The 27,321-nt window shown below is 60.3% G+C and overlaps 1 protein-coding gene across 4 annotated transcripts in view; it reads right to left on the bottom strand.

Moving 5' to 3' along the window:
* Nucleotides 1–27,321, bottom strand: part of CDH23 (cadherin related 23) — a 365,671-nt gene that overhangs the window by 262,791 nt on the left and 75,559 nt on the right. For all 4 annotated transcript variants that reach the window (XM_051823796.3, XM_089313405.1, XM_089313406.1 and 1 more), the window contains exons 4-6: nt 3,798–3,940; nt 3,067–3,114; nt 2,864–2,956 (exon numbers count right to left, since the gene is read on the bottom strand). In XM_051823796.3, the coding sequence (XP_051679756.3) occupies nt 2,864–2,956; nt 3,067–3,114; nt 3,798–3,940 (284 nt within the window). The remainder of the gene's footprint in view (nt 1–2,863; nt 2,957–3,066; nt 3,115–3,797; nt 3,941–27,321) is intronic.

The raw sequence follows: 27,321 nt of genomic DNA, 5'->3' as shown, positions 1-27,321 counted from the left end.
GCACGTTTGGGGCCCTCTGCCTCCTCGCTTTCCCAGCACGCAGTGCCGGACAGCTTCTGTTTCTGTTTGCGTAACTCCAGGGACAGGGAGCTCAGCGCCTCCTCGGCAGGTCGGGGGGCAGCGTGTGTGTGCGTCTCGGTGAGCAAAGTCCTCTCCACACAGACCTGGTCTGCCTCCCTGCATCTGTCCCCTGTGCCTCCCCCCGGGTTCTGGGGCCCAGGATGCAGGGAGCAGACGGTTGGGGAGCGAGGGGTGGGGTGCAGGGGGCTGAGGCAGCCGCAGGGGGAGCAGCAAGGCCCCCACAGATAAGGAGCCTCTTTGGCCACATGGCACCATCACACCACACGTGTCAGCCCTGCCGGGGAGGGGGTGGCTGGTCCAGCTCCCCGGTTTGACAGCTATTGGGGCAAAGCCTACAGAGGGGCAGTGACAGGTCCAAAGTCACTCCCAGCCCGTTATCGGCACAGCTAGGACTAGAGCTGGGTGTCTCGACCCCGGCCTGCCTCTTCCGTCCACAGCACAGCAGCACCCATTATTTGCCTCAGCCGGCATCTGCTGGAAACTCCGCTTCTCTGAGAAGCCCGCTGAGATTTCTCTATTCACTCAGGCAGTCCCCGGCACTCATGCCTCATGGTGTGTGGTGGCCCTGCCTGCCCTTTCCTGTTTCTCTGGTTCATATCCTCAGGTCTCTGCCACTGTCACACGTCTCAGAGGCAGACGCCTAGAATTTCCAAGGTGACCTCAATATAGGCAGTTGGCCAGGGGCCAGCAGGGCCCGTGCTGGTCCCCTTGCTGGGGCCTGAGCCAGGCAGCCGAGTTCTAGCTCAGGTGACCACAGTAGGCCAGGGCTGGGCAGGGCCAGGCCACTGTGAGCCATGAGTGGCCCGGCCACTGTCCAGCTGACATCCCATCCCCACTGGTCATGCTGAGCAGCCCTGAGCAAGGCATCGAGTGTCAGGCCACCCGAGTGGCCTGGGGTGTTCACACTGGAGCAAGTGAGCCACATGGGCCTTCCTCCAAGGACGTTGTATCCCTCGCCGCCGCGGCTCCCAGCCCACACTCTCACCAGATGGGCACGGGCAGGCCACGTCCTACCACCTGCCCTGTGCTGCTACTAGCTGAGGGGGACTAGGGCCCGGAGAGCATAGGGACACACCAAAGGGATCCAGCAGCCTGGGAGCAGGGCTGGGCCCTGTCTCCTGCCTGGGGTCTCACTCCTGGCCATCCATGTCCTGGGCCTCTGTGAACTGAGAGCCTGGCCGAGGGCCAAGCCCACGCAGACACTCAGTAAATATTTGTTATATAAATGAGCGACTGAAAAGGCTCTGTTCCCAGAGCCAGGGCCTTTGGAGGAGCCCAGGGGGTTCCAACAGTGCCGGGTGGTGCAGGTCACATCTGGAGGAAGAGATGGCAAAAGTCTGGCTCTGGCCCAGGGCTGGGGAGGAGGGATGTGCATGCTTGTCCCCTTGCCATGGCTGCTGCCCACTGCCCACCCGCCCCGCCCCCAGGAGGGACACCAGGGGGCAGCCATGCCTGCCAGGACGACAGCTGAGCAATGGGTCCGAGGCTCATTAACTCCGAGCCATGCCCTTGGTTTCTGAGTCCGGGCCCAGAGTGCAGGCTGGCACGTAGAGACCCTTAATTAAATTAGGGAGACTTCCAAATGAGCACGCGCCTGGAGCCAAGCTGCAGTCCCCGGGCGCAGCGGCCACCGCTCAGGACAGCAGGCTTTGCCTCCCAAGACTGGGCTGTGCAGGGCAGGGCGGGGCACCTGTGCCTGACTGTACCCTCCACATGCTTGCCCTCCCCACTCCCATCTCACAGCTGAGTAACAAGGGCAGAAACGGGGGATGTGGGGAGCATGAGGCAGGTGCTTTTCATCCTGAGGGGTCTGAGCTCACTCTGGCAGTCAGTCAGGAGGCACCCAATCAAAGCCATGTGGCCTTGGGCAGCTCACTGTCCCACACGGAACCCTACCTATAAACAGAATAGATCCTCTCTAAGACTCTTGGCCCCCTCAACTGGTGAATGATGGCAAACAGGGATTAGAACGCTAAGGCCTTGGTGCCAGCCTGCCTTTCTAGAAGGTTCCATCCCTTGGCTCCCATCCCAACCCTTTTCTGCCACCACAGCCCAACCCAGAGCCCTGAGGGCAGGTCTGAGGGCCACCCAGCTGGAAACTCTTTTCCCAGCATCTTCAAGGTCCCTGTGTCATTAACTGCCAGCCCATATGGCTGCCATCAGCCACCCAGGTGAGAGCCAGCCAGCCACAAGCACCCTGGAGCCCCTGGGAGCCAGCAGCCAGCTCACTGACGAGGTGTCTGTGATGCAATAGTTTATACTTCTCCATTACCAGCCGTGGCTTGATTCTCCACACTCTCAGCAAACACGCTGAGACACAGATGAGGGGCCCAAGACAGCGGGCGAGAGTGCAGGGCAGGGGGACGCCCTTCCTGGAACCACGTGCTCCCTGGGTCCCGGCAAGCCCTGATTCTGTCCAGAGCCAGAGGGGCTAGGGGGAGGCCAGCTTGTCCACCCTACCTGGGACCCACACTTGGCCTTGAATGGAACAAGGGAGGGTGTAACACCCACCTCTGGTTGACTCCAGTCAGCATCGGGGGCCCCACCAAGGCAGACCCTTTCTCAGACGCAAAGCTAGTGCCACCCACTGGCCTGGCCACTCTTCCTGAACACCAGACACCCCCCTGGCCTTCAGAGGGGCCGGCATGGCCACCAAGCTGCCCAGAGTAGACGCCCGGGGAAAAGGTGTCAGCAGGAGAGGCCCTGATGTTCGGCCCACGCCACACCACCGTGGTGGGCGAGCAGCAGCCCCGGGACCCCACCACCTGCCACGGGCTCCTACCTCCGGGATGCGGACACTGTAGGGCTGGTTGTGAAACGTGGGCGCATTGTCGTTCACGTCCCCCACCTGGATGTTCACCTTCCGTGTGATCACCTGGCAGGAGGAGAGTGGGAGTTAGCGCCGCCGCTGCCTCCGGCCTCCCCTCGCCCAGGGCCCAGAGATCCCACCACGCCCAGAGCCACAGACCCTCAGGGGACACTCACCCCCTGGTGGTCGCTGACAGAGAACTCCACGGTGAACTCGGACTTGGTCTGAAAGAAAGGGAGGTAGGCGGAGGGCAGCATTAGAAAGGTGAAAGGCGCCATTTAGGAAGAAAACCAGTGGGTGGAAGACTCTTCTGTCTCTCCCTCTCTCTGACTGTGGCTCTACCCTTCAAATAAACAAAATCTAAAAAAAAAAACAAAAAGGCGAGAGGCAGGGCTGAGGCCCTGGCTGGGCCCCGAGAGGCCGTCGGGCCCGGGGTCCAGCGGCTTCCCTAACAAAGCCAGCACTGTGCTCGGGCTGGGATGCAGGCGTGGGCTAGGACTCTGTCGCCTGAAGGAGCCACAGAGGGAGGCGCCAGGAGCCTCGGACACTGAGCAGGCCCATGTCTTTGGGGGCAAAAGGGGGCAAGCCTGGGGCCGTGTGTAAATTTTATAATTCCTGCTTCTTTGAAAAATGCCCTTCGAGGGGACACTTGCTGGGAGTGGGGTGGACAGGATCCCCTGCAGAGCCCCATCCCCCCGAAGGATGAACCCCGGATCACTGTCTACCCTATCTATCCTCTGCTGGACCTGGCTGGGGGACACCTCTGGTCTCCCCACTCCAGCCCCATTCATGCAGGAAGGCACTGCTGCGAGTCAGAATGGGGTCTCAGAGGGAGGCCCTGGAGAGGTGGTAAGCTGCCTTCCCTGGCCCCCCGGGAAGCACCAGGCAAGGACTGAGCCAGGCTCACCTCTCTGTCCAGTGGCTGCCGGAGCCACACCACGCCTGTGTCAGGCTCCACGGCAAAGAAGCGGGAGGCCTCCTCCCCGGACACGCCGAACACCAGTGGGTCGTTGTCCATGTCTCGGGCGAGCAGCTGTGTCACGGAAGAGCCTGCAGGAGCCAAGGCGGGGAGGAGAGAGCAGACACAGAGGTCAGGTTCATTCCCCACCACCTTGCTCGGGTGCCTGGACTGCCAGCAGGGAGCAGCCACCAGAGAAACCTTGCACAGGTCACGGGTCATCGCAAGACCCCCCAGGCTCTGAGCCAGGTGCCCCACCTTCATCTGGCCCACCCGTCACGGCGTGGGCATGCATGGTTGTACCAGGAGCCATCACCCACCATGATCGAGGTGTGCCATGGACAGCTGCCTGCCCCCGTTAATCTGATTTTAAATTGAAGACCCCCTTCTCCAAGTGACTCAGAGAACCAGCCCCCAAGTTGCAATTCCCATGTTCCCAGAGGGACGACACAACCCAGCCCCAGCCGAGCAGGGCAGGCCATCTTCCTCGTTACAACGATGGGCTCAGTGATCAGCATGTGACCCAGACTAGCCAATCAAAGCCAACCCTGGGACTTTGGCCTGAATGACTGGAAAGGAGGGGCTCTTCCCATGGGGTTGCTAATTTGGTGCTGCTGGCAGCCATCTCTGGTACCACAAGGGACGAGGCTGCCTGAGAATCCTGCCAACAGGGAGGAGAACAGAGGCCAGCAGTGCAGAGAGAGGCAGATTCCTGCTGGTCTGAGCGTCCGTGGCCAGCGTGCCGATATTAGTTCCATCCTCTGGACTCGTCAGCTCTATGATTTCTGTCTTTTGCAGATGGAAGCACCCTTTCCAACTCTGAATATTCTGCAAAGCCTTCTGGCATTCGCCCCACAGTGTGTAGGTGCCAGCCTCGTAAGCAGCGCAGTGCTCAGCCGTGAGGAATTCCAGTCTAGAACTGCGTGCCGCCGTCTCGCTCCTGCCCTCAGGAAGGAAACCGAGAGGGAGGTGCTGGCCATCACCAGGAAGCAAAACCCTTGCCGTCAGGATGCCGGGCCCCGTCCCATCTTCTGGAATTCCCAGCTCCCCGGGCAGCTCTCACGCAGGGCAGCTGAGTGCCCTGGCTTGCCCAGGACAGAGGCATTTGCAGGACATGTGCTAAATAAAAGCAGGGTGCACCAGGGAAGCTGGTCACCCACACTTTGGGAGTCGCGCAGGCCCCGGAGCTGCACACAGAACGCTGCGAACGTGCGAGGCCTCCTTTCCTGTGATGGGATCTGGAGGGGGCCTCTGGCCCTCCAGCAGGGGAAGATCACAGCCACGGCCTCGGGCGATGCCACCCTGCCAGGGCGACCACGGTCAACAGGAACACATTGTGCAGCTCACTGCAGCTCACAGAGGGCGTTCCACGCGTTTCAGTGCAAGGAGTGTGTCTACCCTAACCGGATCCTTCCACAGTGCACACGCACGTCCACATCGCAGGCACGTGTTCGTACAACTGTGACGTCAACTGAAAATAAAATACACCTTTACAAGACGGACGGCTCCTCCCAGACACCGACCAGCGTTAGCAGACAGCTCTGAAGACGCAACTATGAAGGAGTCCAGGTTCTGAGAATTGTCTGGAAAAGAGGGCTGATGGGCCCTCGCTGGGAACACCTTGAGGGACACTGGCAACAGGACAGCTACGTGCAGCACACGCCAGGCAGGCAGTGGAGCGATCCCCACGGCCACCTCGTCCAGGCCGCAGAGTGATGACATCCCTGGCCACGGCCTCACCGGCGGCGGAGCTCGCGTCCCCCACATCCACACCGCAGGCCCGGAGCCCACCTCTGCTCTGGTACACGCGCATCCCAGCACTCGCCATGTGAACTCAAGACTCGGGGCTTCCACGGGCAGGAGCTGACCAGCCAGGAGGGAAGACACTGGCTCTTGTTACAGGCCAGAACCCAGGACTAAGCACACGACTTCTCTCGTCCTATCGGGCAGTTTGGGCTCAGGGTGCAGAACGGCCTCGCCACGGACAAGCAGAAAGCAGAGGAGGAGGTCCCGGCCCCCCACCCCCGCCCCCACCCCCAAGGTGAAGGGCAGAGGAGGAAGCCCACGCAACAGAGCAGGAGCAACCCCCAGACCCAACCTTCCCATCTGACAGGTGCGGCAGCTGCAGGCGGTTAGCAAGCTGCTTGAAGTCAGGTGGGAGCAACAGAGGCAGCACGCGAAGCCAAGCTTCCAGACTCATCCAGAGCTCTTTCTAGAGGGGGCAGAGAGGGTGTGTGGAAGTCACAGACTCGTGCACCTTCCCAGAGACCCGTGCTGCTCGATGCCTGGCAGCGACTCCGTTCTTACAGGAGAACACAGCCCGGCAGAACGCGGGGCATCGTTTATCCTTTCAAAGCTGCCAAAGGATGGCCAGCCTGGCCACGACTTCCAGGAACACACATTTCCTTCCCATAGCCCTCTGGGGTCCCTCAGGGACAAAGCTGAGCTGCACAGAGCTGCTGCCCCGGGCCTTGGGCAGGTTCCACCACTGGGAAAGTGAGGCCCATAAGTTCCCTTTGTCCACAGTAAAACAAGGAGTCCCCGCAGCCTGCTGTCCCGGCCCCCAGCCCCCAGCTCCCGCTCCAGAGCCCAGTCCAGGTGTGGGGTGTGGGGACGCCCCACTGCCAGCTGGGCCGGGGATTCTGGGCAGGCCTTGCTGGCCCTCTACTCAAGGTCACTCGGCTTAGCCCACTGTCCCAAACGGCTCCGTGAGGCCCAACGCCGAAGCCCTCCCAAGAAGTGGGGTGCTGGGCAGGACAGGGATGGGGCCATCAGCTGCTGTCACCCAGCCTGTAATTTCCTGGACTTTTATCCATTTTCCCCTCAATTATGTGCAGCTCAAAATGGTCCTTGTTGGCGTCCTCACGGGCTCTTGCCTGCTCACGCCTCCTCCATGTCCCAGGCAATTGTGGCTGACCTTTTCTAAGTGTACTAATTACAGGTGCCGATTTAATAGTATATGTAAGACGAGACGCCCCACGAGTCCCCAGCTGGGCCCGTCCTCCCCCGCCCGCGCTCTGCTGTCACGCTGGCCTCTTCAGGAACCAGGACTCACTCCTCCAGCAGGGTAGGCGGCCAGCCGCCTCGGTCCCACTCCTGCAGGAGGGAGGCCACTGGAGCCACCAGTGGCAGCCACTTGGGCCACTGCGGCCTGGCCGTGAGAGCCTGGAGTGCACACACCGTGCACCTTGCGTCTCGAGGCTATAGAAGGCCCAGAGCTCTTGGAAAAACAGCAAAATCCACATCCTATAAAATTTACCTTTGCTAATGATTTAATTATTTTTCTGAAATTTATTTGACAGACAGAGATCTCCCATTTGCTGGCTCTCTTCCCAAAGGTCCCCAACAGCTGGGGCTGGGCTGAACCAATGCCAGGACCCGGGAGCTCCACCTGCATCTCTCATGTGGGTGGCAGGGACCCAAGTACCTGAGCCATCACTGCTGCCTCCCAGGGTGCACTTCACAGGGAGCTGGAGTCAAGAGTGGAGCTGGGACCTGAGTCCAGGCACATGGGCGGCCTGAGTGGCATCTTAGCCATCGTGCTGAATGCCAGCCCCCATTCAAATGGATGAAAACGTGAGATCGAACAGCCCCCTGTGCATTCGCAGTTCTAAGACAGCTGCATCACCCCTGGAGGAAGCCTCACACCCATGAAGCAGCCCTACCCCTTCCCCGGCCCCTGACAGCCACCCACCTGCCTTCCATCTCTCAGGACTTGCCTGGAATTCTGCCTGTTCCGTGGGGTGGGGCCATCATCACTGGGCCATCTGTGTCTGGCTTCTGTCGCTGAGCTCATGCGTGCCCCGGCCTGGGACGGGACCTCACGGGGTACCCCGTCCCACTGTGAGGCCATGGCACCTCGTGCTCATTCATTGGCCCACAGACATTTCAGCTGCTTCCCCCTTTTAGCTTTCGTGAGCACCTGTGTGCAGTCGCTGTGTGAGCGCACCTGCCAGGCCGCATGCTCCTTCTGTGGTGTGAGCTTACCGAGAAACCACGATGTTCGTGCTCAGTGCATCCCCACCACAGGGATGGAGGCTGGGGTCCCTTGCAGTGGGCAGAAGGATGCCCGGTGACTCCCAAGGGCAACTGACTGGAAGTGCCAGGGAACCAACAGCCCTGGTAGAGCACTCAACATGTGCATGTCGGAAGACGGTGGGTAATGACCAGATTGGGGAGAGAAGCGTCCCGGCCCCCTGCCCCAAGGACCAGACTCTGTGCTGGCTCTGGGGGTCCCTGGAGGATTCACCTCCAGGTTCTCACAGCATGGAGCTTGCTTGTTGCGGTGCTTTGTGTCCCCAAAAGTTCACGTGTTGGAAGCTCAATCCCCCAATTCACACGTTAGCGATATTTGAGGCGGGCCGGGCAGTGGGCTCCTGGGACGGCACTGGTGGCTTCACCGTAAGAGCAAGAGAGACTCCAGCCTGCAGTGGGCTCTGTCTTACCACGTAACACCGTCTGCCATGCGCTAGTGCAGCCCGGGGGGCCGCAAGGAGGCCAGCACCTCAGCCCTGGGCTCGCCCGCCTCCAGAACCATGAGCCGCACACACCTCGCCCCTGGCACAGTGACCCAGCGTGTGGTGTTCAGTTACAGAACCGGTGGTGGGCACCTCCATTGGCAATGCCTGGCCTCCTCTTCCCAGCCTCAGCCCTCCTTCCCGGGATCCCCTATCCCAGGAAAACCACTTGCCCTTCAGTCCCCATCACAAGATCTGCTCTGGGGGAACCTGAATAAGAACCCCCAAGAATGCACAATGCATATTCCCAGGCCCTGCTGCCTGGGGGAGCCCAGTGCGTGCCCTTCTGAACAGCAGCCCCCCTCCCCCCCGCCTCTTTGCTGAGACTCTGCCGCTGAGCCAGGTGTGGAAGTCCCGGGGCTGGCCTGTGGCAGGGTGACAGCCAACTGTTCAGCCACCGGCCCAGTCCAGGCATCAGCCAATCAGAAGGGGCGCTGGCCATCAATGATGGAATGCAGGAGTACTGCCTGGGAGTCAGCCTGGTTTATGGCTCACATTCCGGATGCAGAGAAAGCTCCCCCAGTCCCATGATGATGTAAAGGCTCTGTCTTGGGGCTCCTGGCCTCATCAGGGTAGCTGGAGGATTCTGCACACGTGGCCTTCCCGACCTCCATGGTGAAGGATCGCACCCCTGGGCCGGGCACCCTCTACTCTGTGCCAACCCAGCCCCGGCAGGAAGCACACCCATGCTCACAGCAGCGCCGGGCATGAGAGGTCAAAGGAGGGAGGCACCCACGGGTGATTCCCCAGGTGAACAGGTCCCGTGGAGGATGGACAGCGATGCTTGCGTATGCCACGACATGGGTGACCCTGGAGGGCAGGAGGCTAAGTGGAATGAGCCAGTCACGAAAGGGCAGCGAGCGAGCGAGCGGGTGCACACCGGTGAGGTGCCTGCAGCACTGCAGTGGAGAGAGACAGGAAGCAGGTGGTGGCTGCCAGGGCCTGGGGCTTGGTGGAGGGGACGCGCTGCTCCATGGGCTCAGAGTTTCTGTGCTCAAGATAAAAAGCATTCTGGAGATTGCTATGTGACAACGTGAATGTACCCAAGACTGCTGAACTCTCCACTTATAAATGGGCACGTGATCCACTTGGTGTTATGTGTATTTTCCCATCATTGAAAAAACACACACAAACCAGACCCCATCCAGGGCCCATGCGACCTAGCCCCAGGTGGCCCATCCCATCGCATTTCACAGGCTTCCTGGACGTACCCTCCCCTGGCCCCAAGGTCCTTCTTTCTGCTCCTGGACAGGCCAAGTGCTCAGTGGCTGCCCCAGGGCCTTGGCCCCGGTTGCACTTTCTGCCAGGAACGACCTCACTCTGCATCACCGCCCACTGGCTTCCCCCGTGTGCACCTGCCAAGACTAAGGGACAGCATCTCCACCACGCCTTGCAATAGTCTACCTGAAGATTCGCTCAGTCCCTCACATCCCCACGCTGATGTCCGTGTGCTCACAGCCCCGTCCGCCTGGAGCAGTCTGCTCCGTCACTTCACTTGCTGATCCCTGAGCCACGCCCCTGTCCAGCGCACAAGCACAGTCCTGCAGGCTCCCTGGGGGCAGCAGTCTGGCTCATAGTCCACACCCACCTAGCACAGGGGCCGGCATCCAATAAACAGCCGACAGGTCAACTGGCGGGTCCTGCCTGCTGCCTGGGGGTGTCGGGAGAAGATAGTTCCAGAAGTCATGGAGACCCCTGATCCATGACATGGGCGGGGAAAGGCAGGGCTCATCAAAGCCTGAGAACTCCCAGGCCAGGAACACTGGGCTTTGGGTGCAGCTGGAATCACGGGTGGGCACTGGCTGGGGGTCCAGTCTCAGAAACCAGCCCTGGATCGTCTCGGAGCTGAGCTCCCTCTCCTGTGCCCTGGAAGAGGTGGGGATCAGCTCAGCGGGGCACAGAGGGCCCTGCAAGGGCAGCGCTGGGCCACGTCCTCCACGGTGGCCTCAGCAGCAGGCCGCGTGTATCTCAGGCGAGGGGCAGACAATCACAGCTTCCCCGAAGCCCCGCTGGGCCCGCGCTGATGGCCGAGATGACTGTTATTACTATTATTGTTGTTATTCACGCCGAGGGCAAGGGCTGAGATTGGAGTGTCCTGCTGCTCCCGGAGAGCCATGCAGCTCTGCTTGCTGGACGAGGGGTGGGCCAGAAGCTCAGGCAAGGGCGGGGACAGGCTGCAGGGCTTTTGAGTCCTGGGTGGGAGGAACATGGAGGCTGCGGGCGCTCCCCAGGGTGGGGGTGGGGCAGGAGGAGCCCCATGCCGGCTCCTGCAACACTGTCTTCCCACTCATACCACTCCTGCGGGCTCCCCCCGAACTGAGACCTTGCCGTGACATCCCATGCTCCTCCCACTGCGCCCCCACCTCCCCAGCCAATCGCACTTCCTACAGCACCCCCGGCCTGGCTGCATCCTCCCTTGGGCACAGCAAGGCTGGCGTGCTGCACAGGGGCACTGCTGCTCCCTCTCCTGGAAGGCCCTCCCCTCTCTCACTGCCTCTCAGATCCCAGTCAACCTCAAATGCATGCCCCAAGCACCACCTCCGCCCGGAAGTTCTCCCTCCTGCTCTGCACTCTGCATGGCTGGTGAGAGGTCATCGCCCCTGAAGGTGGATGCTGTTGTGTTGGGACGCGCTTGGCAAATCTCTCCCTCCTCTCCCCGCACCCCCCCCCACGAGGAACGGCTGCTCCTCGAGGGGCCAAGGAACCAGCCAGACCCAGGTGTCACTCAAGTAGACATTACTAATCAATCATAGCACCCTTTTCAGTTGAGTCCATATTCAACTTCAGAATCCTGCGCTACACTGGGCTCCTTGCAGCCACTATAATCAATCGTCAAAGGCACGTGAGAGCCAGACAGTTTTTGCCCTCTATGACCTAAAAGGGCTTTACACCACTTGTGATCTACTGTCTGTTCCCATCCAAGGGCCCAGGACCCAGCACCCATCCCCTACCCAGTCAGAGCAGTTAGCAGGGACAGAATCAGGCGTGGAGTCCACAGGCTGGCTCAGACATGCAGACTCATTACAGCAGAAACAAGAACCCAACAGGCAAAGTGTCCTCATTTTTCAGAGGGGGAAGCAAGGGTCTTAGCCGGGAGGGGGCTGTCTGGGATGGTGCAGAGCCAAACAGAAGTAGATGGCAGGCCCCCGAGCCCAAATCCAAGGTCACGGGCTCTGACCAGGGTTTTCTGAGATTAACCACTCCTTCCATCCACCCCCAGCCCATCAGGCCTGCTGCAAGCACCCCCTACCCCCCAGCAGGAGGGGAGCCCCCTCCTGGGTCTGGCCCTCGTCTCTGCCAGCACTGGGGGCCCTGCCGGCCCCTCCCCTGGCCTGGGCCCCGCAGCCTGGCTGGCCTTGAGCCTGCAGCCCCATCTGTCTGCCCTGCGGGATGAGACAGGCCACTTAAGTGCCTGGATTCCCGGGGAGCAGCTCATTTGTCTTACGTTCCCCTCTGCTCTCCTGCCTTCACTCAGCTCAGGCTCCTGCTCTCTCATCCCCGCTGGGTCCTGAACTTGCTTTAACCTCAGGGGAGCTGATTTTTTTTCCTTCGTCCAAGGCTCTGCCTATATCCACCTGGGGGAAGCCAGCGGTGGAGTGAGATCCGACAGAGGCCCCATCATCCCTCCCAAGAGGCAAGTGGCCTCCAAGCGAGCCCGTGCCCTGGGCACAGGGAGCTACCTCTGTAGAGCCCGGGGGCCATCTTCACACCTGCTGTCCCCTGTCACTCCATCCCCCCCACAGAAGCCGGCCCGGGCTGTGCAGGGAAAGGAAGCTCACACAGGGACCACCAGGTGCGTGCACCCGGGTTTTCATCCTCCTTCTCCGTCGCTTCCCTCCACGCCCCACGTGCAGGCCTTAGCACGCCTGCTTCACCAGTGAGAAACTGAGGCTCAGTGGGGAAAGTGACCTGTGCGAGGTCACACAGCCGGGAGGCGGCAGAGCCACGCGGCTAGCCTAGGTGTGTCCAACTTCACCACTCTTGGCTCTTCCTGCAAAACCTTTGCTCCAAGGCAAAAACCCAGCCTTCTTCTCACCTCCACATGGCCCTGTGGGGGCTCCATCTGCTCCCGCGAGGCAGGGACCATAGTGCAGGGTCCCCCTCACCCCAACCTTGGTCACCCTGGGATTTCATAGCCTGCTTAGCACCTGTCAGCAAGATGGCCATTGCACTGAGAGACAAAGAAGCTGCTGCCAGCTCACCTGGGCACACAGGTGTGGTGTTGGATGGCCAGGGGCTGGGCTGATCCAGGGGAGTAGACGTTACGCAGAACAGGGCAACACAAACCCAGGAGGAGGAGGGAGTGAGAAAGAAAGACACACACACACACACACACACACACACAGAAGTCAGAAGACACCGATATCTGAGGGACTCAGCCGCGACTCCCAGAAACCCAGGCGTCACACGGCAGCTAAGAGGTGTCATTTGCTGACAGCTGCCAGGCCCAGTTCCAGGAACCCGTGTGCTCCAAGCCCCCAGAGCCCAAGGAGTCTCCGAGAGGTTAAGTTACTCGCCCCCAGTGCTGAAGTCCCACAGCCAGCCCGTGGTGGAGCCGGGAGGGCTCACCACCCTTCGGATTACAGTCCCTCATTCCGTCACTCAGCAAGGGTTGCAGGGGCACCTGTCGTACCAGCCCTGCTCTGGGCACTGCCGATAGGACAGCGACACAGCAGAAGAATCAGGACTTCAGCAGTGCATCCAGCTTCCACCGGCCACCAGGTCCACGGCTGGGGCGCCGCAGGCAAGCGTGCCACACAGTCTGAGGCCTGGGACACAGCACTGAACGGTTCAGGAGAAGCTTGGGGAGCGAGGGGGCCTCGGAGACGTGTAAGACGGAATCAGCCGGGCACGGGGCTCCCGTGGCGGGCCCTGCTCTGGGCTCAGCCGGCGCCCGCTATGACCCGGGGTGAGTCCCACACTTCTCTGAGCTTCCCTCTCCCAGCCATGTGTTGTGGGGGGAATGGCCTGACAAAGGGGTTGAGGCTCCGGGGCCCACACCTGTCCCCGGACAGCTCGGGAGCAGGAGCACTGTGACCCCGGCTGTGAGCAGGGCTGGGGTCTTGGTACCCACGCCACATGTTGGTGCTGCGGGTGGGGACAAGCCCCTGTGGTGGCTCAGTGGCACCTCTATGGCCGCCCAGCTAAACAGCCGGCAGGTGGTGGGGCAGGCACTGGAATCGCTCATTGGGGTCCCGTCCAGGAAAATCTGTACACAGGGCAAGAGTGGAACCCCAGAGGCTGCAGGGCCCAGCCCAGGCCAGCCCGGCTACAGTGGAGGGGTTACACTCTGCCGGAGACACCTGTGAGCCGCCCGCCAGGGAGCGGCGGCCCCCAGCCTGTGGGAGACGGGACGTTTCCTCCTGCCCAGAGACAGCAGCCTCTGAACAAAGGTGCTTGGAATGTTCCCTCTGACCTTCACTGCAGCTCCCACACCCACGGGGGCTGCCGTCCCGACTCCGGGCCGCACAGCCAGGCGCTGGTTATGAGATCGAAGCCGCGCGATAAGAATGGGCTGGCGATTTTTTCCCTTCTCCTGAAACTTTTCAATTCATTGAACTGTTCAATTAACTTTACAAAGGGAAATGTGGAAAAATGACAGCAAATTGAACTTGACATTATCATTAAAATAAACAGAGCACTACAGGCTGCTAAAGGCTCGGGAAGAGATTATCCAAACACGGGCAGGCGCCTGCTGGCTGCTGCGTGTCCAGAGACCCCTGGGCTCCCCTCCTGCCCAGAGCCCAGGACCCGGGCTGTGCTCATGCCAGCCAGCGTCAGAGCTCCCCATACGTGCCGACGGGGAGATGGCCAGGCCACCGACCAGGAAGGAGCTGCCTTTCCGGACGTCCTTCCCGCTCAGGGCCGTCATCCTGCCTGGCAGGGTTATCCCAGCCCTGCCTGCCCATGGGGACCCCCTGAAGCATCTGTGACATCCTCAAACCCGGCCCTGCCCCAGGCCACACACACAGCAGTGTCTCCAGGGAGGGACTTGAGCATGCGAACTTAGAAAAGGAACACAGGATGGTTCCTATGGGTCTGGGCAGCTCGAGATGAATTCTGGGGCTCCTTCTGCCTTTAGGGCTAGTCCAGTGACTCTGATGGAGGACGGCCTACAGGTCAGGGCTCCCTCACCTGTCTGTGCCCTGGACTCAGCTGGAATTTTCCATCAGGCCCCTGCCTGTGCCCCTCATCCCGTGGTTGTGATCAGTGGGGCTGGGGTGTGGTCTGGGCTGTGGAAAGTTCCAAATCCCCAGGTGATTTTCCCGTGCAGGTGAGGCTGGGAGGCAGCACCACAGCTGAGGTTCGCACCAGCTCCCCAGTGAGCGGGCTGCCCCTGGCACACTCAGCTCTGACCGACCCCCAGGCAAGGCAAACAAATGCTCTGTGGCCTCTTCTGTGTTCAGAACGTCTCGAATCCCTGCACCAAGAAGGAAGTGAAGTCTGGGCTTTGAGCAGTAGCTCTGGGCTTGAAGCCCTATTAGCATCACCCGGGGAAGCTTCTAAAACGAAAGCCCCCCGGCACCCAGCCCTCGGGACGCTGTCCGAACGAACTGGTTGGGGGTGGGCCCAGGCATCAGCATTCTGCTGATTCTACTTCCATGCACAGTCAAGCTAAGAGACCTGGGTTAGAGGAGTGAGGGGCAGCCCTGAGCTTGTGCCAGGGTGTGTTGAAAAGGGGAATCCAAAAATCTGCTTTCCCAGCAAGCTTCCAAGTGACGCCAAGGCTGCCTGTCCAGGTCCTCATTTATTCTTAAAGATTTACTTATTTTTTTATTTGAAGGGCAGAGTGACAGACAGAGTAGGACAGAGACAGAGAGAGATTTTCCATCCACTGGTTCACTCCCCTAAATGCCCTTGACGGCAGGGCTGAGCCAGGCCAAAGCCAGGAGCTGGAACTCCATCTGGATCTCCCACGTGGGTGGCAGGAACACGAGCACTCGGGCCATCTTCTACTGCTTTCCCAGAGGCATTAGCAGGGAGCTGGATTGGAAGCGGAGCAGCTGGGAGCCGAGCCAGCACTCTGCTATGGGATGCCGGTGTCACAGGGGTGGCTCATCCCCTGCGTCAGCACATCCTCCCCAGGTTCCTCCCCGTCTTTGTTTTTTCTTTGTCTTTTTACAAACCAGTGGTTTGGAGCTTCCAGGCCCAGGCCAGGGTGACTGGGCTCCAGGGACGCTCCGCCCCTCCTTCACGGCCACTATCCAGCCCTTAGGCAGAGCCCCATGTGGCTTCTTTCACCTTTCAACAGCAGGACAGGAAACCGAGCAAGCCGCCAGCAGCCAGGCAGGTGGGAGAGACAGCGTCCCCGGCCCCGCGGGCTGCCGCCCTCCCTCCGCCAAGGCGGCCGGCCAAGGCCCTCCAGAGACCACTTCCTCTTTGAGGAGACTCATAATTACCCACAATGATCACAGCACCATTCATTTTGCCCTAAAATTAATACATCACGTTGAGAATGATATCGCACTAATTTATCACAAGATTTATGAAACTTGCACTTTTTCTAATGAGATTTATGCAAATGCTGCTCCTGCCACTGTTTGTGTTTTTAAGTTCTGATGGGGGAACTGAGGGCCGGGACAAGCTGGCAACAGCCCTCCCCGACTCGGGGGCCCTGACGTGGAGGTGGGGCTCCATGGCTCTCCCTGGCCTCCATGGGCCCCAGGTGAGCCAGCACCTGCAGCCTCCCACTTGGCTCCGCCCCCGGCGCCCATCTCTGCCCAGGTGCAGTGCCCTGTCTTCCTCTATGGCAGGGTCCTTGCATGCTCCTTGGGGGAGCATGCAGCTGCAGGTGGTGGGGCTAGGGCTCTCCCACCTCATCCCAGGCCGGGCCTCTGAGAACGACCGTGGAGTGGAGTGACGGCGGCACCTGGCCACGGCGCAGACAGGCGGGAGGCCAAGGAGGTCCTCAGGATACAGCAGTTAAATGACGCTGACCCCCCAGGCGCAGCCCCGCGCCTGCCCAAGGCTGCGAGTACCCTTGACACTCAGTTCTCCGGGCACTGCGCCTGCTTCATTCTTGTCTCGGCTTTGCCATCACTTCCTGAGCCCTGCCCCGTGACAGACAGCCCCTAAGCACTTTGCACACAACCTCGTTTAAGGTTTACCAAAGCACGTGCGGAAGGTATTCTCCCACATACAAGTGAGGAGTCGGAGTCTCAGAGAGGTTTAGCAACTTGCCCAAGATCACACAGCAAGGAAGAAATGCAGCGAGGATTCTAATGTGGAATCGTCTGACCTTGAAGACATCTGGGACCAGCCCCTGTGATTGACAGAGGCCTTTCCTTCCCCTGGGGGTTTAGTGACGAATGTGCCATATATCCGAGGGCCACACCCCACATCCTCAGTTATCCAGAACATGGGCAAAAACAGTAAGAAGACCACCCCAAAGGCCTTTGAGTGGCTCAAAGTGCTGGCACGAAGCACGTGCTGAAGTTCAAGCCCATTAGGAAACACCGGGATTGGTGGGACCCTCACCCGGGGCCTGACCGCTCTTTGCACACGACTGTCCCGAGCGTGGTCCGTGGTCACTCCACTGCCCAGCGCCCAGTGCTTTGCTTTCAGTGACAGCAGGGGAGCCACCAACAGCTTGTGCTGCTCCCAAGAGGGCAGCTCACCAAGCCTGCGAAAGCAGCTGGAAACACCTCCCGTCAGCACCAGCGCGTCACGGCACCACCCGTGTGCCAGGAGGGTGCTGGGTGACGAGGCACCCTTCCCCCAGCAGGAGGCGGGTGTGCGCAGAATCAGTCTTATGAATATTCCATGCAAGTCATTATAATTAAAAGAAGATTTTGTGCTTAAAGGAATGCTTCCCAAAGTGCATTTCACGAATCATTAACTCCGCGAGAGCGGACAGGTACTCCATGAAAAAGCGCTCCTTGGTCAGAAAAGACTGGCGAACAGGGCGTTAGAGAAACATTCGCACAGGCGGCTCTGCTGCAGGCTCTCTCAGAGCCTTCATTACGCTAATGCGCCCGCGGCACTCCGCAAGGTGCTGGGCGAGATACGGCTGCACCCACATTTATTTGGCCAAGAAACCCTTTCTTCTGGGAGGATCTCGGAGGACGCTGGTGGTCCAGGGAATAGCAGCCGGGGAGGCACTGGGCCAGGAGCTGTTCTGGCTATTGTGACTTCGGATGTAGCTTTGTTTGACTGGGGGTGGGCGTGGGCGTGGGCGTGGGCATGAGCATGGGGGCAGTTCAGGAGGAGTGGATGGATGGATGGATGGATGGATGGAAGGGTGGGTGTAGGGGTAGGTGAGTGGATGGGTGAGTGGATAGGTGAGTGGATGCATGGATGGGGAGATAGATGGAGGGGTGAGTGATGGATGGAAGAGTAGCTGGGCAGAAGGGTGGATGGGCGGAAGGATAGGTAAATGGATAGATGGATGGTTGGGGGATGGGCAGATGGATGGTTGGATGGATGGGTGGATGGGTGAGTGGATAGGTGGGTGAGTGGATAGGTGGGTGAGTGGATAGGTGGGTGGGTGGACAGGTGTATGGAAGGCTAGGTGGGCAGAAGGATATGTTAATGGATAGATAGGTGGGTGGTGTATGGGTGAGTAGACAGGTGGGTGTGTGGGTGGGCACATGGGTGAGTGAATGGGTAGGTGGGTAGGTGAATGGATGGGTGGACAGAGGGTAGTTGGGCTGAAGGGTGGGTAGTGGAAAGATGTGTCCATGAACAGAGAGGGGATGGATGAGCAACTACACTCTCCTCACCTGAGGGTCATCCCGGGACCCCTGCTGTGGAGGGGAGACTGGGCGCAGTCTGACTTCTGCCCAACTCCCTGCCTGGCTGTCGGTCACCCTTCACGCATGGGCAGCCGGGGCCTCCTTAGCTGGGGGCACAGACTGAGCCGCCTTTCCTGGAGGACATGCCGCGGTACTGACCGTGGGCCCTCACCTGCCTCGCCGCACGCCCACTGTCCAGCCACGGTCTCCGGAGAAGCCGCCTTCGGCTCAGCTGAGCAGCGATCAGAGCGGCCGGCAGAGTTGCTGGGATGAGAGTCGGGTGCGTTCCCCGCTGGGCCCAGCTGTGTGGCCTTAGCAGGTCGCACCTCCTCCTCAGCCGGTCCCTGCCTCAGAAGCTGCACAAGGTCAAGCCAGAGGGCACAGAAGGAGCAGCTCAGAAGCCCCACCCAGCCAAAGAGGCTTCCAGACCCCACGGCAGACCCTGACCCGACACAGTGCTTCCCACACGGCAGCCTAAGGAGCTGTGGGTCCCCATCCCGCGAGTGCCCCCAGAGCACCCACAGAACCTTGGGCAGCGGCGGGCCTGAGTCAGGGTCTACGGAATAAACGAATGAATGAATGAATGAGTGGGTGAGTGACGGGTCATGTGTAACTCCAGGTGGTACGCTCTACGCTTGCAGGTGTACGGGTCTTGCGATGCTAAAAGTCACTTCAAGGGGCACCGCGAGGAGCCACCTGCTGACTTTGAGGGGCAGAGAGAAGAAAGCAGGAGGTGGACAGTGTTCTGAATGCCCAGCCTGCCCGGCGGCGGCCTCCTTCACTGGGAGAGCTGTGCTCTATCTGGGTGGGTCAAACTTCCCAAGGTCTGCCTGCCGCCAGAATCAGCCCCCAGCCTCCGTGTGTGGGGGGGGGTGGCAAGGGGAGAGCTTGCTGCATTTTGACTACGCGCCCCAGGCTGGGCAGGTCTGCTTGCCTGGGCATCTCAAGGTCCTCTCAAGGTGACTGATGTTTCCCGGGGCCCTGCCGTGGGTGGGGAGCTGGGGAGTCAGCCACATGGGCCTGGGACTGGGGGCGGTGCTAGTGGAGACGTCTCAGGGGCTGCACAGAGCTGGTACAGAGCACGAGCCGCGGCACCCGCCCGAGGCCAGCCTGCCTGCGCTCCCACAGTCTGCTCCCCAACCCTGGCCAGGAGCCCAGCCTAACCCCCAAGCCCGCTGCCCCCTCCATCTGTAGCCTCCCAAGGGGCCAGGGGGTCAGTGCCCAAGGGGACACTTTCCGGTGAATGGGTTTGTGGGGCTACCAGGAATAATGTAATCAGGCTAACCCAAACTCCCCTGTCTGCATCACACCCACCAGCCTGGTGGGCACAAAGGGGGTCTCACGGCAGACCCCCATAAACCACCTTGATTCCCGTGGGCCATGTCCTGGCAGCCTCCCATCCACACAGACCTAACACACTTGGCACCTGGGGCCTCCTGGGTTTCTGCATGGAGGTGGGTCCCCTGGAGTAATGGGTGTTGGATGAGGGTGGGAGGTAGGACTCTGGGGTGATTGATGGGTGCTGGATGAGGGTGGGAGCTGGGGCCCCTGGAGTGATGGGTGCTAGATGAGGGTGGGAGCTGGGGCCCCTGTGGTGATGGGTGCTGGATGAGGAGGGAGGTGGGGCCCCGGGGTGATGGGTGTTGGAGGGTGGGAGGCGGGGCCCAGGGCGGCCTTCGGTGCTTCGTGAGCAGAAGCAGAGAGCACTGAGCTGCCTCACCTTGGGGTGCCCTCCGCCATGCTGGGATACAGCATGGGGCCCTCTCCAGCCGCACCCCTCCACCTGGGAAGTCCCAGCCTCCAGAAATGTGGGAAAGAACCATGTTTTCACTCTCCATGACCGAGCTCGGGGGTTCTGCTGTAGCAACGCTGCACAGACCGAGACGGTGAGGGACCCTGGCGAGCTACCGGGCCTCTCTCTGCCTCAGCTTCCTCACCTGGGGAACGGGAATAATCCTAACACCTCCCTCGTAAGCCTGGGAGAACTGAGGTGACATCCGTGAGACACTTGGAGAGGGTCTGCCACACAGCCGCGTTGAATGAATGCCGGCGGTCGGTGTCGTCTCCTGGCTGGCTCACATCGCAGATGCCTGCTCTGGCCAGGCCTGGCCTCCACGAGCCTCAGTAGCCCTCAGCAGTCCTGGCCCAGCCGTCAGCCACCAACCAACTGCTCTTTTTTTTTTTTAATTTGAAAGGCAGAGTCACTGAGGAGAGGAGGTGCAGAGAGAGAATCTTCCATCTGCTGGTTCACTCCTCAAATAGCTGCAAAGGCCGGGGCTGGGCCAGGCCAAAACCAGGAGCCAGGAGCTTATTCTGTCTCCCACGTGGGCCTCCGAGTCACTGCCCCTGCCAGCCAAACAGGCAGCTCGCAGTCCCGGTTCATTCATTCACCCATCCCCACCCCCACCCCCACCCTGGTCTCTTTCAGCAAAGCTCTATGAAAAGAAACTTGAAAAGCAAGAACAGACTGCACACTCAGACGCTCAAGCACTCCAAATGCGGGAATTATTAGGCACAGAACATAAAATACACTATTTTTCAATAACTAAAAGAGAGGCTTGCAAATATGGGCAAAGAGCAAGAGGATTTTTTAAAGGGGCCAAATGCAGCACCTAGAGATTAAAATGCAATCATCAGACTCTCCAGTGTGTTGCTTTTACAGACATGGCTGGAAAGAGAATTAGGGAATTGAAGAATTTACCCTGATTGGAGCACAGGGCGACAGTGCTGGGAAAATAGCACGGAGAGGCTCACAGGCACCAGGCTAAGACGAAAGGGTCTCACTATGTTTAGCTGAGATGGGAGAAGCAAAGAATGGGACAGAAGCAACGGTTGAAGAAATAAAGGCTGGGAATGTTCCAGAACTGATGAGAAACTCCCAAGCTTCAAGACGCCCAGTGAAACTCCGGCGGGATAAACAGCAAGTCGCAGCTGCGCCCATCAGGCCGAGCTGCAGAGCGCTGGCGAGAAACGCAGCCCAGAAGGAAGACGGATGGCGCCGAGGCACCGACACCGAAGCCGGGAGCTCATTTTTCAACATCCCTCTGACAACAATGGATGCCAAAGTCCGTGGATGGATGTCTTCAAGGCACTGAGAGGGAGTGAAATTATGCCCACCTAGGATCCATCTTGAGCAAAAATCTCGTTCCAGAACACATTGGAACAAAGACATACTCGGGCTTTTAATTGACTTAACTTTAGTAGTCACCGGCATCATGAGCGAGCGCAAGGCCGCTGGAGGTCAGGAGGCAGACGGGCGGACCGAGAAGTTCGGCAGGGACCGCGAGGGGCGGCAGGGCACGGGGACCCTTCCACACCGGATGCTTTCTGGGTTCAGCTCGCTGTCGCCCAAAACCAGAGCCCCACGTTTTAGTAGAAAAATTCCCAACCTTTAAGTGTTGACAATAAGGTGTTTAAAGGAACTCTGCTGGGAACACGATGCAGCGGGTGGCTCGGTGGTGGGGACGGGTGGTGGGCACTCAGGGGCATGGGAGGAGGCGTGTCCAGGCAGCCAGGGCGCTGCAGCCACGGGGGTGTCGGCTGGACCCAAACCCCCAGCATCCCATACTCAGGCGAGGGGGCCAGGCCGAAGCTCCTCTACCTCACCGCCCGTCCCCGCCTTTCCCCCGGTGAGCGTGGTTTCCGCCACACAATAGCCCAGGCAGCTCTGGGGAGAGGGGCTGTGTCTGGGTTGGGGGAAGCCTTCCCCAGCCAGCCCACCGCCGGCTGCCCATGCTCCCTCCCCAGACTCAGCACAAGAAACAGCTGTCTGTGGGCCACCCCTCCCCACACTCCCTGGTGCCTGCCCTGGCCCCTCGCAGGGCGTGGAGTTGGCCCCGGTGGACAGCAGAGGTGGGCAGGGGCCTGGCCTGGGGGTGCAGCTGCCCCCATGTCACCAACACACTCACGACTCCCCCTTACACGCATGCTGGGGAGGCTGTGCCAGGCCCCCGGGCCTGAGGGTAAGCCATCGCAGGGGAGATGCAGGCTGCTTTATGCACGGGCACTGGAGGAGCTGTCAGCCGGAGAACCATGACTCTGCTGCCTGCAGGGCTCCGTGGGCTGTGCTGGACACAGGGTCAGGGCAGCGAGCTGGCACCTTCACGACGATTACAGTCTGGGGTGGAGGTGACCGCTAAATTCCTAATTACACCAGGAGCTATTGCATCACACGGGTGACAAGTGCCATGTAGGGCCGAGAGGTGGCCAGGCCCCACCCACCCATGCTTGTACCACACTTTCCAAACCTCGGTGTGTTCTTAATAATTATTTGATTTGGGGGCTGGCACTGTGGCGCAATGGATAAGCTGTGGCCTGTGATGCCGGCATCGCAAGTGGGTGCCAGCTTAAGTCCTGGCCGCTCCACTTCTGATCCAGCCCCCTGCTAAAGCACCTGGGAAAGCAGCGGAAGATGGCCCAGGCGCTTGGGCCCCTGCACCCACGTGGGAGACCTGGATAAACTTCCAGACTCCTGGCTTTGGCCTGGCCCAGCCCTGGCCAATGCAGCCATTGGTGAGTAAACCAGCGGACTTGAAGTCCTCCGTAACTCTGCCTTTCAAAAAATAATCCTTAAAAAAAGGATTTATTTAATTATTCAAAAGATAGAGTTAGAGAGAGAGAGAGAGAGAGACAGAAAGAAAGATCTTCCATCCTTTGGTTCACTCCCCAAATGGCTGCAACAGCCAGGGCTGGGCCAGGCGTAGTTGGGAGCCAGGAACTCCACCCGGGTCTCTCACATGGGTGGCAGGGGCCCAAGTGCTTGGGCCTTCCCTGTGGCCTCCCAGGCGCGTTAGCAGGAAGCTGGAGCAGAGGCACAGAGGAGCTGGGAATTGAGCCAGGCACTCTGATACGGGTTACAAATATTGGCATAGTAGCTTAATCTGCCACACCACAACACCTGCCCCACCACAACACCCACCCCACCACAACACCCGCCCCACAACACCCACCCCACCACAACACCCGCCCCACAACACCCACCCCACCACAACACCCGCCCCCCAACACCCACCCCACTACAACACTGCCCCACCACGACACTGCCCCACCACAACACTACCCCACCATGACACCTGCCCTGACAAACCTTCCTTTAATTCCGTTTTTCAGACTTTTGAAGCAGTCCATATACACACATATACACACACCCGCACACACACATGTACAGAGCTGTAACTTCTTGGTAGCCTGGTGGTTCTGCAGCCCGGAGTGAGGCTCTATCAGTGGACTTCAGAGAGAGAGGAAAGGGCGTGCACTTGACTTGGAGGCTCCGCTGGAGTGGGGGCGGGGTGAGAGAGGAGGTGGGGAGGGGCACGGAGGACACGCCCTCCGGGGGCCATCTGTGTCCCGAGAGAGGCTGGTGGGGGGGGGCTGCGGAGGCCCCCTCGCCCTGGCTCGGTCTTCCCCTCCCAGAGCGTGGCCCTGGCGTCTCCTCCGCCCCTGCACCCCACAGCCCTCCTGAGCACAGATCTGCGGCTGGGAGGCCGGCCCAAAGACGAGAGAGGAGAAGCGGTCCGAGCATGCGTGCTGGAGTTTGACCCACCACGTTCACGGCGGGCGTGGGGTGGGGGCTGTGTCCTGAGCTTCACTTCAGCATCGAACAAGGACTCACTGTCCTACTCTGCAGGAGGCGGTGAGAGACGCCCGTGGGGAAGCCCTGCTGGACAGCGACGTCGCCTTACACCACGTGACCTGTGCTTGAGCTCCTGTCAGGTATCCCACTGCAATCCCCTGCCCTGCCCTCAGCGCCAGGCTGGCCCATGCCACAAAAGCAAACTCCCATCCCAACTGTCCTAGCCCAAGGTCCTCCTCCTCCTCCAGGAAGCCTTCCCTGATGGTCACATATGCCACTGCCCTCCTCTCCTCTGTACTGAGAGAGAGCTGGGGTCTGCACCAAATAACCTGCTAATTCAGCGATGCCCACCAAGGTCTCCCTAGATGTGGGGCAGGGAACATGCATTTCTGGAATGGAGCAGGCCCTGGAAACCAAGCCTCAGGGGCACCGTTTTATTTGTTTCTCCCTTCACTTGCCCATTTCTGCACTCAGCAGGTGTTGCCTGAACTCCTGCACGGCAAAGTCCGTGGGAACCCTGCGCTCCAGGCCCGACGCGCTCCTGCTCACTCCACAGGAAGCGCCATCCTTACCTGTCCCATTGCCAAATACAACCAGTCCCTCAGGAAGGTGGGCGGGCTTGTCTCTGGCCCCCTGGGGAGCAGCGTGGGCCCATGCACCCCTGTGTGAGAAGGCCAGACAACTATTCACGTGGGATCCACAGCATCAGCCTCCAAACCAGCCCTGGCACCCACAACCGCCGGCCGCCCCCACGCTGCTCCTCGGCCCACACAACCCCAGTGGGCAACCCGTGACTCCAGGCAGGCGGGACCCTCTCCTGGCTGTGGGAGATGGAGGGAGGCTGGGCTGACGCAGAGGAGCCCCTCACGCCCCTGGCTGGCTCCGGCCAGTGTGCAGGAAGAGCTTCAGGCTCCTGTCCCTTGCTCCTGCCTGCAAGGTGCAGGAAGCACTGTGACAGACACGGCCAGCGTCCCTGATGGGGTCATTCATTCTTGGAATCAACCAGTGCTGCTGCCACCAACCTCGGGCTTCTTTCTGTTTGCTGATACCGTAGCCGGCTGATCACCTTGCAGCCGAGGGCACCCCTGAGCGATGCGGCTTGTCAGTGTGACCGTGGCGCAGACGATGCACTCGGTCCTCGCGATGGCTACCGGGTCCCCGTTTTGTAGACAAGGAGTCCATCAGCGTGGATGAGAAGATGGACATGCATGTGTAATAAAACCCCAGCAAGCCAGGATCAGGAGGGAACAGCCTTAACAGCACAGAGCCCAGGAAGTGGTCTTGCCCTTGATGCCACCTGCCACGTAAATCAGACACCAGACAGGGGTGCCACCGTCACTGCCAACGAGTGCAGATGCCGCCGTGGGGGGCCATAGGTGTTCCCAAGATCACTGCCTGGAGGTGGCCGAGCAGGGCTGGGCTCTGACCTCCTGCCTCTCAGTCCTATGCTAGGAGAAGCGCTGTGAAGCAGAGTGCCCCCCCCAACCCCAAGGGTGCCACACAGGCCTGGGGTGCAGGGAAGGCCGGGGCCTCGCCAGCAGCCGCTCCTGCCCGGCACTGCTCTGCGGCAGGACGCAGAGGGGATCCTGAGAGCCCAAATCAGGGCCGAGTAGCGCCGTGCCCTGCCTGCTCCCAGGGAGATGGAGGAGGAGAGGGACGGATACTTGGCAGGTGTCTTGCAAGCACCCCGGCCCCGTCTGCTTATCTGCGTCCCTGCCACCTCGCCACGGCAAATTGCTTGTTGATGAATGAGGCTATTTAAGAGCGAGTGATGCTGGCATTACGGTTATTAATGAGGACGACGTGGAGAGACGTCTAAGAGCGCCCGGCTGCTCCCGCCTCCTCCCACCCGCAAGGAGTGGGGCCCTTGCCCCCACGCCTAGGGACGGCCCTGGGACCACGCTGCACCCTGGTCCAGGGAGGTGTGGGCTGCCTCGAGCATCCCAGGACCACAATTTCTGGCCGGAGGATGGAGCCACGGCCTTGGTCCCAAGCTGCGGCAGTGGGAATATAAAACTGCGTGTGAGATGGTATGTGTGTGTGTGCATGCACGCATGTCCAGGTCTGCACACGCGCATGTGCGCAGGACAGCAACTGCAGAAACACAGCTGCATGTGAGATACACACCAACAGACGGCATTTGCTTCACCAGGCCCCAGCCTTGGAACTTGACTCTCCACACCTCAGTGTCCTTACCTGCAGAATGGGCACAATGGCTGCACCTGCCACACAGCCCCTGGGGGAGCGCATCGGCTAACCACACAGAGGCCGAGGACAGGAACTTCTCCCCCATCCCATCCTCACAGCTAATAAGGTAAACTCACCCATGGGAGCAAGAGCCAGGGAGAGGGTGCCAGAGGGGAGGAGGGGTGGGGCACCCCTGGGCTCCTGTGGAGGCTGGGGACAGGGCAGGCAGGGGAGCAAGATGAGGGCCAGGAGGCTGTCGCTGTGGCGTAGTGGGTTAAGCCTCCCCCTGCAGCACTGGCACCCCACATGGGCACTGGTTCTAGTCCCGGCTGCGCCACTTCTGATCTAACTCTTGGCTATGGCCTGGGAAAGCAGTAGAAGATGACCCAAGTCCTTGGGCCCCTGCACCCATGTGGGAGACCAGAAGAAGCTCCTGGCCCCTGGCTTCAGATTGGTGCAATGGCCATTTTGGAGAGTGAACCAACGGATGGAAGACCCCTTTCTCTCTGTCTTTCTCTCTGTCTGTAACTCTTTCAAGCAAATAAATACAATATTAAAAAAAAAGAAAAAAACCAGATGAGAGGCAGGGCTGAGACTTAGCTGGGACGCAGGGGCACAGACATCCGGGAGTGAAAACACGGACCGCCACTTGCAGGCTCGATGCCGGCGGCCCCGGCCCCTGCAGAGCTCAGCCCCCCTCCCCTACCAGAGGTTTTAGAGGACCTGCCCTGGCTGCGGGAGGGCTCAGGCTGGGAGAGCAGCAGTGTATCAAGCTGAGCGACTCCAGCCCTGCACGGTGAGGCCAGGGTGGGCTGCCGAGTCCGAAGGGAGCGTCACCCATGTTCCTTCGTGTCCTCTGTCCTAGGACCCAGGTGAAGGACTCCAGCTGGAGTCGCACTCCAGGGAGAAAGCCTGCCCTGCACATTCCTGGGTGCAAGGCCGGGCAGCACCAGGTGGGGCTCCCTTTCACCTTGAACCATTGGAAAACATAGGGCCAAACAAGATGTCCCCATTGTGGTCACCGGGGCTCCTCAGGTGCCGGACACCACCGGCTCTCTCTGCTTCCTCCAGATCTGCGCCTGCGCAGTCAGAGGTCGGAAATAAACACGAGGTCCCGTCGGCAGGAGCGATCCCGCTGACCTCGGTCACCCAGCCCCTCCGCAGGGTCCCCTGCAGCCGAGGCCTCCTCCCCTCTCCCCACCCCCTGCCTGAGCGGTCCCCGGAGCCCCACATTGCAAGCATGGCTTCCAAGCAGCCTGTGGCTGAGAGAAGAGGTGGTGAGGCCTCTCCCTCCAGGCGGGAGGGGCAGACGTGCAAGGGAGTCTGGGGCTGGGGTCCTTCGTGTCAGGAGTGTCTGCTTTGGAGACTCACGGCCAGAGGAGAGGAGGAGACAGGAGAGGAGGAGAGGCCGACAGAGAAAGGCAGGAGAGGAAGAGACCAAGGAGAGTGAGGAAGGCGGCGAG

The sequence above is a fragment of the Oryctolagus cuniculus genome, chromosome 15, assembly GCF_051225735.1.
Source record: "Oryctolagus cuniculus isolate XC-2025 breed Fujian yellow rabbit chromosome 15, ASM5122573v1, whole genome shotgun sequence".
Lineage (NCBI taxonomy): Eukaryota > Metazoa > Chordata > Mammalia > Lagomorpha > Leporidae > Oryctolagus > Oryctolagus cuniculus.
Note: the sequence above shows the minus strand (reverse complement) of the source record. Positions and strands in the feature narration are given on the sequence as shown.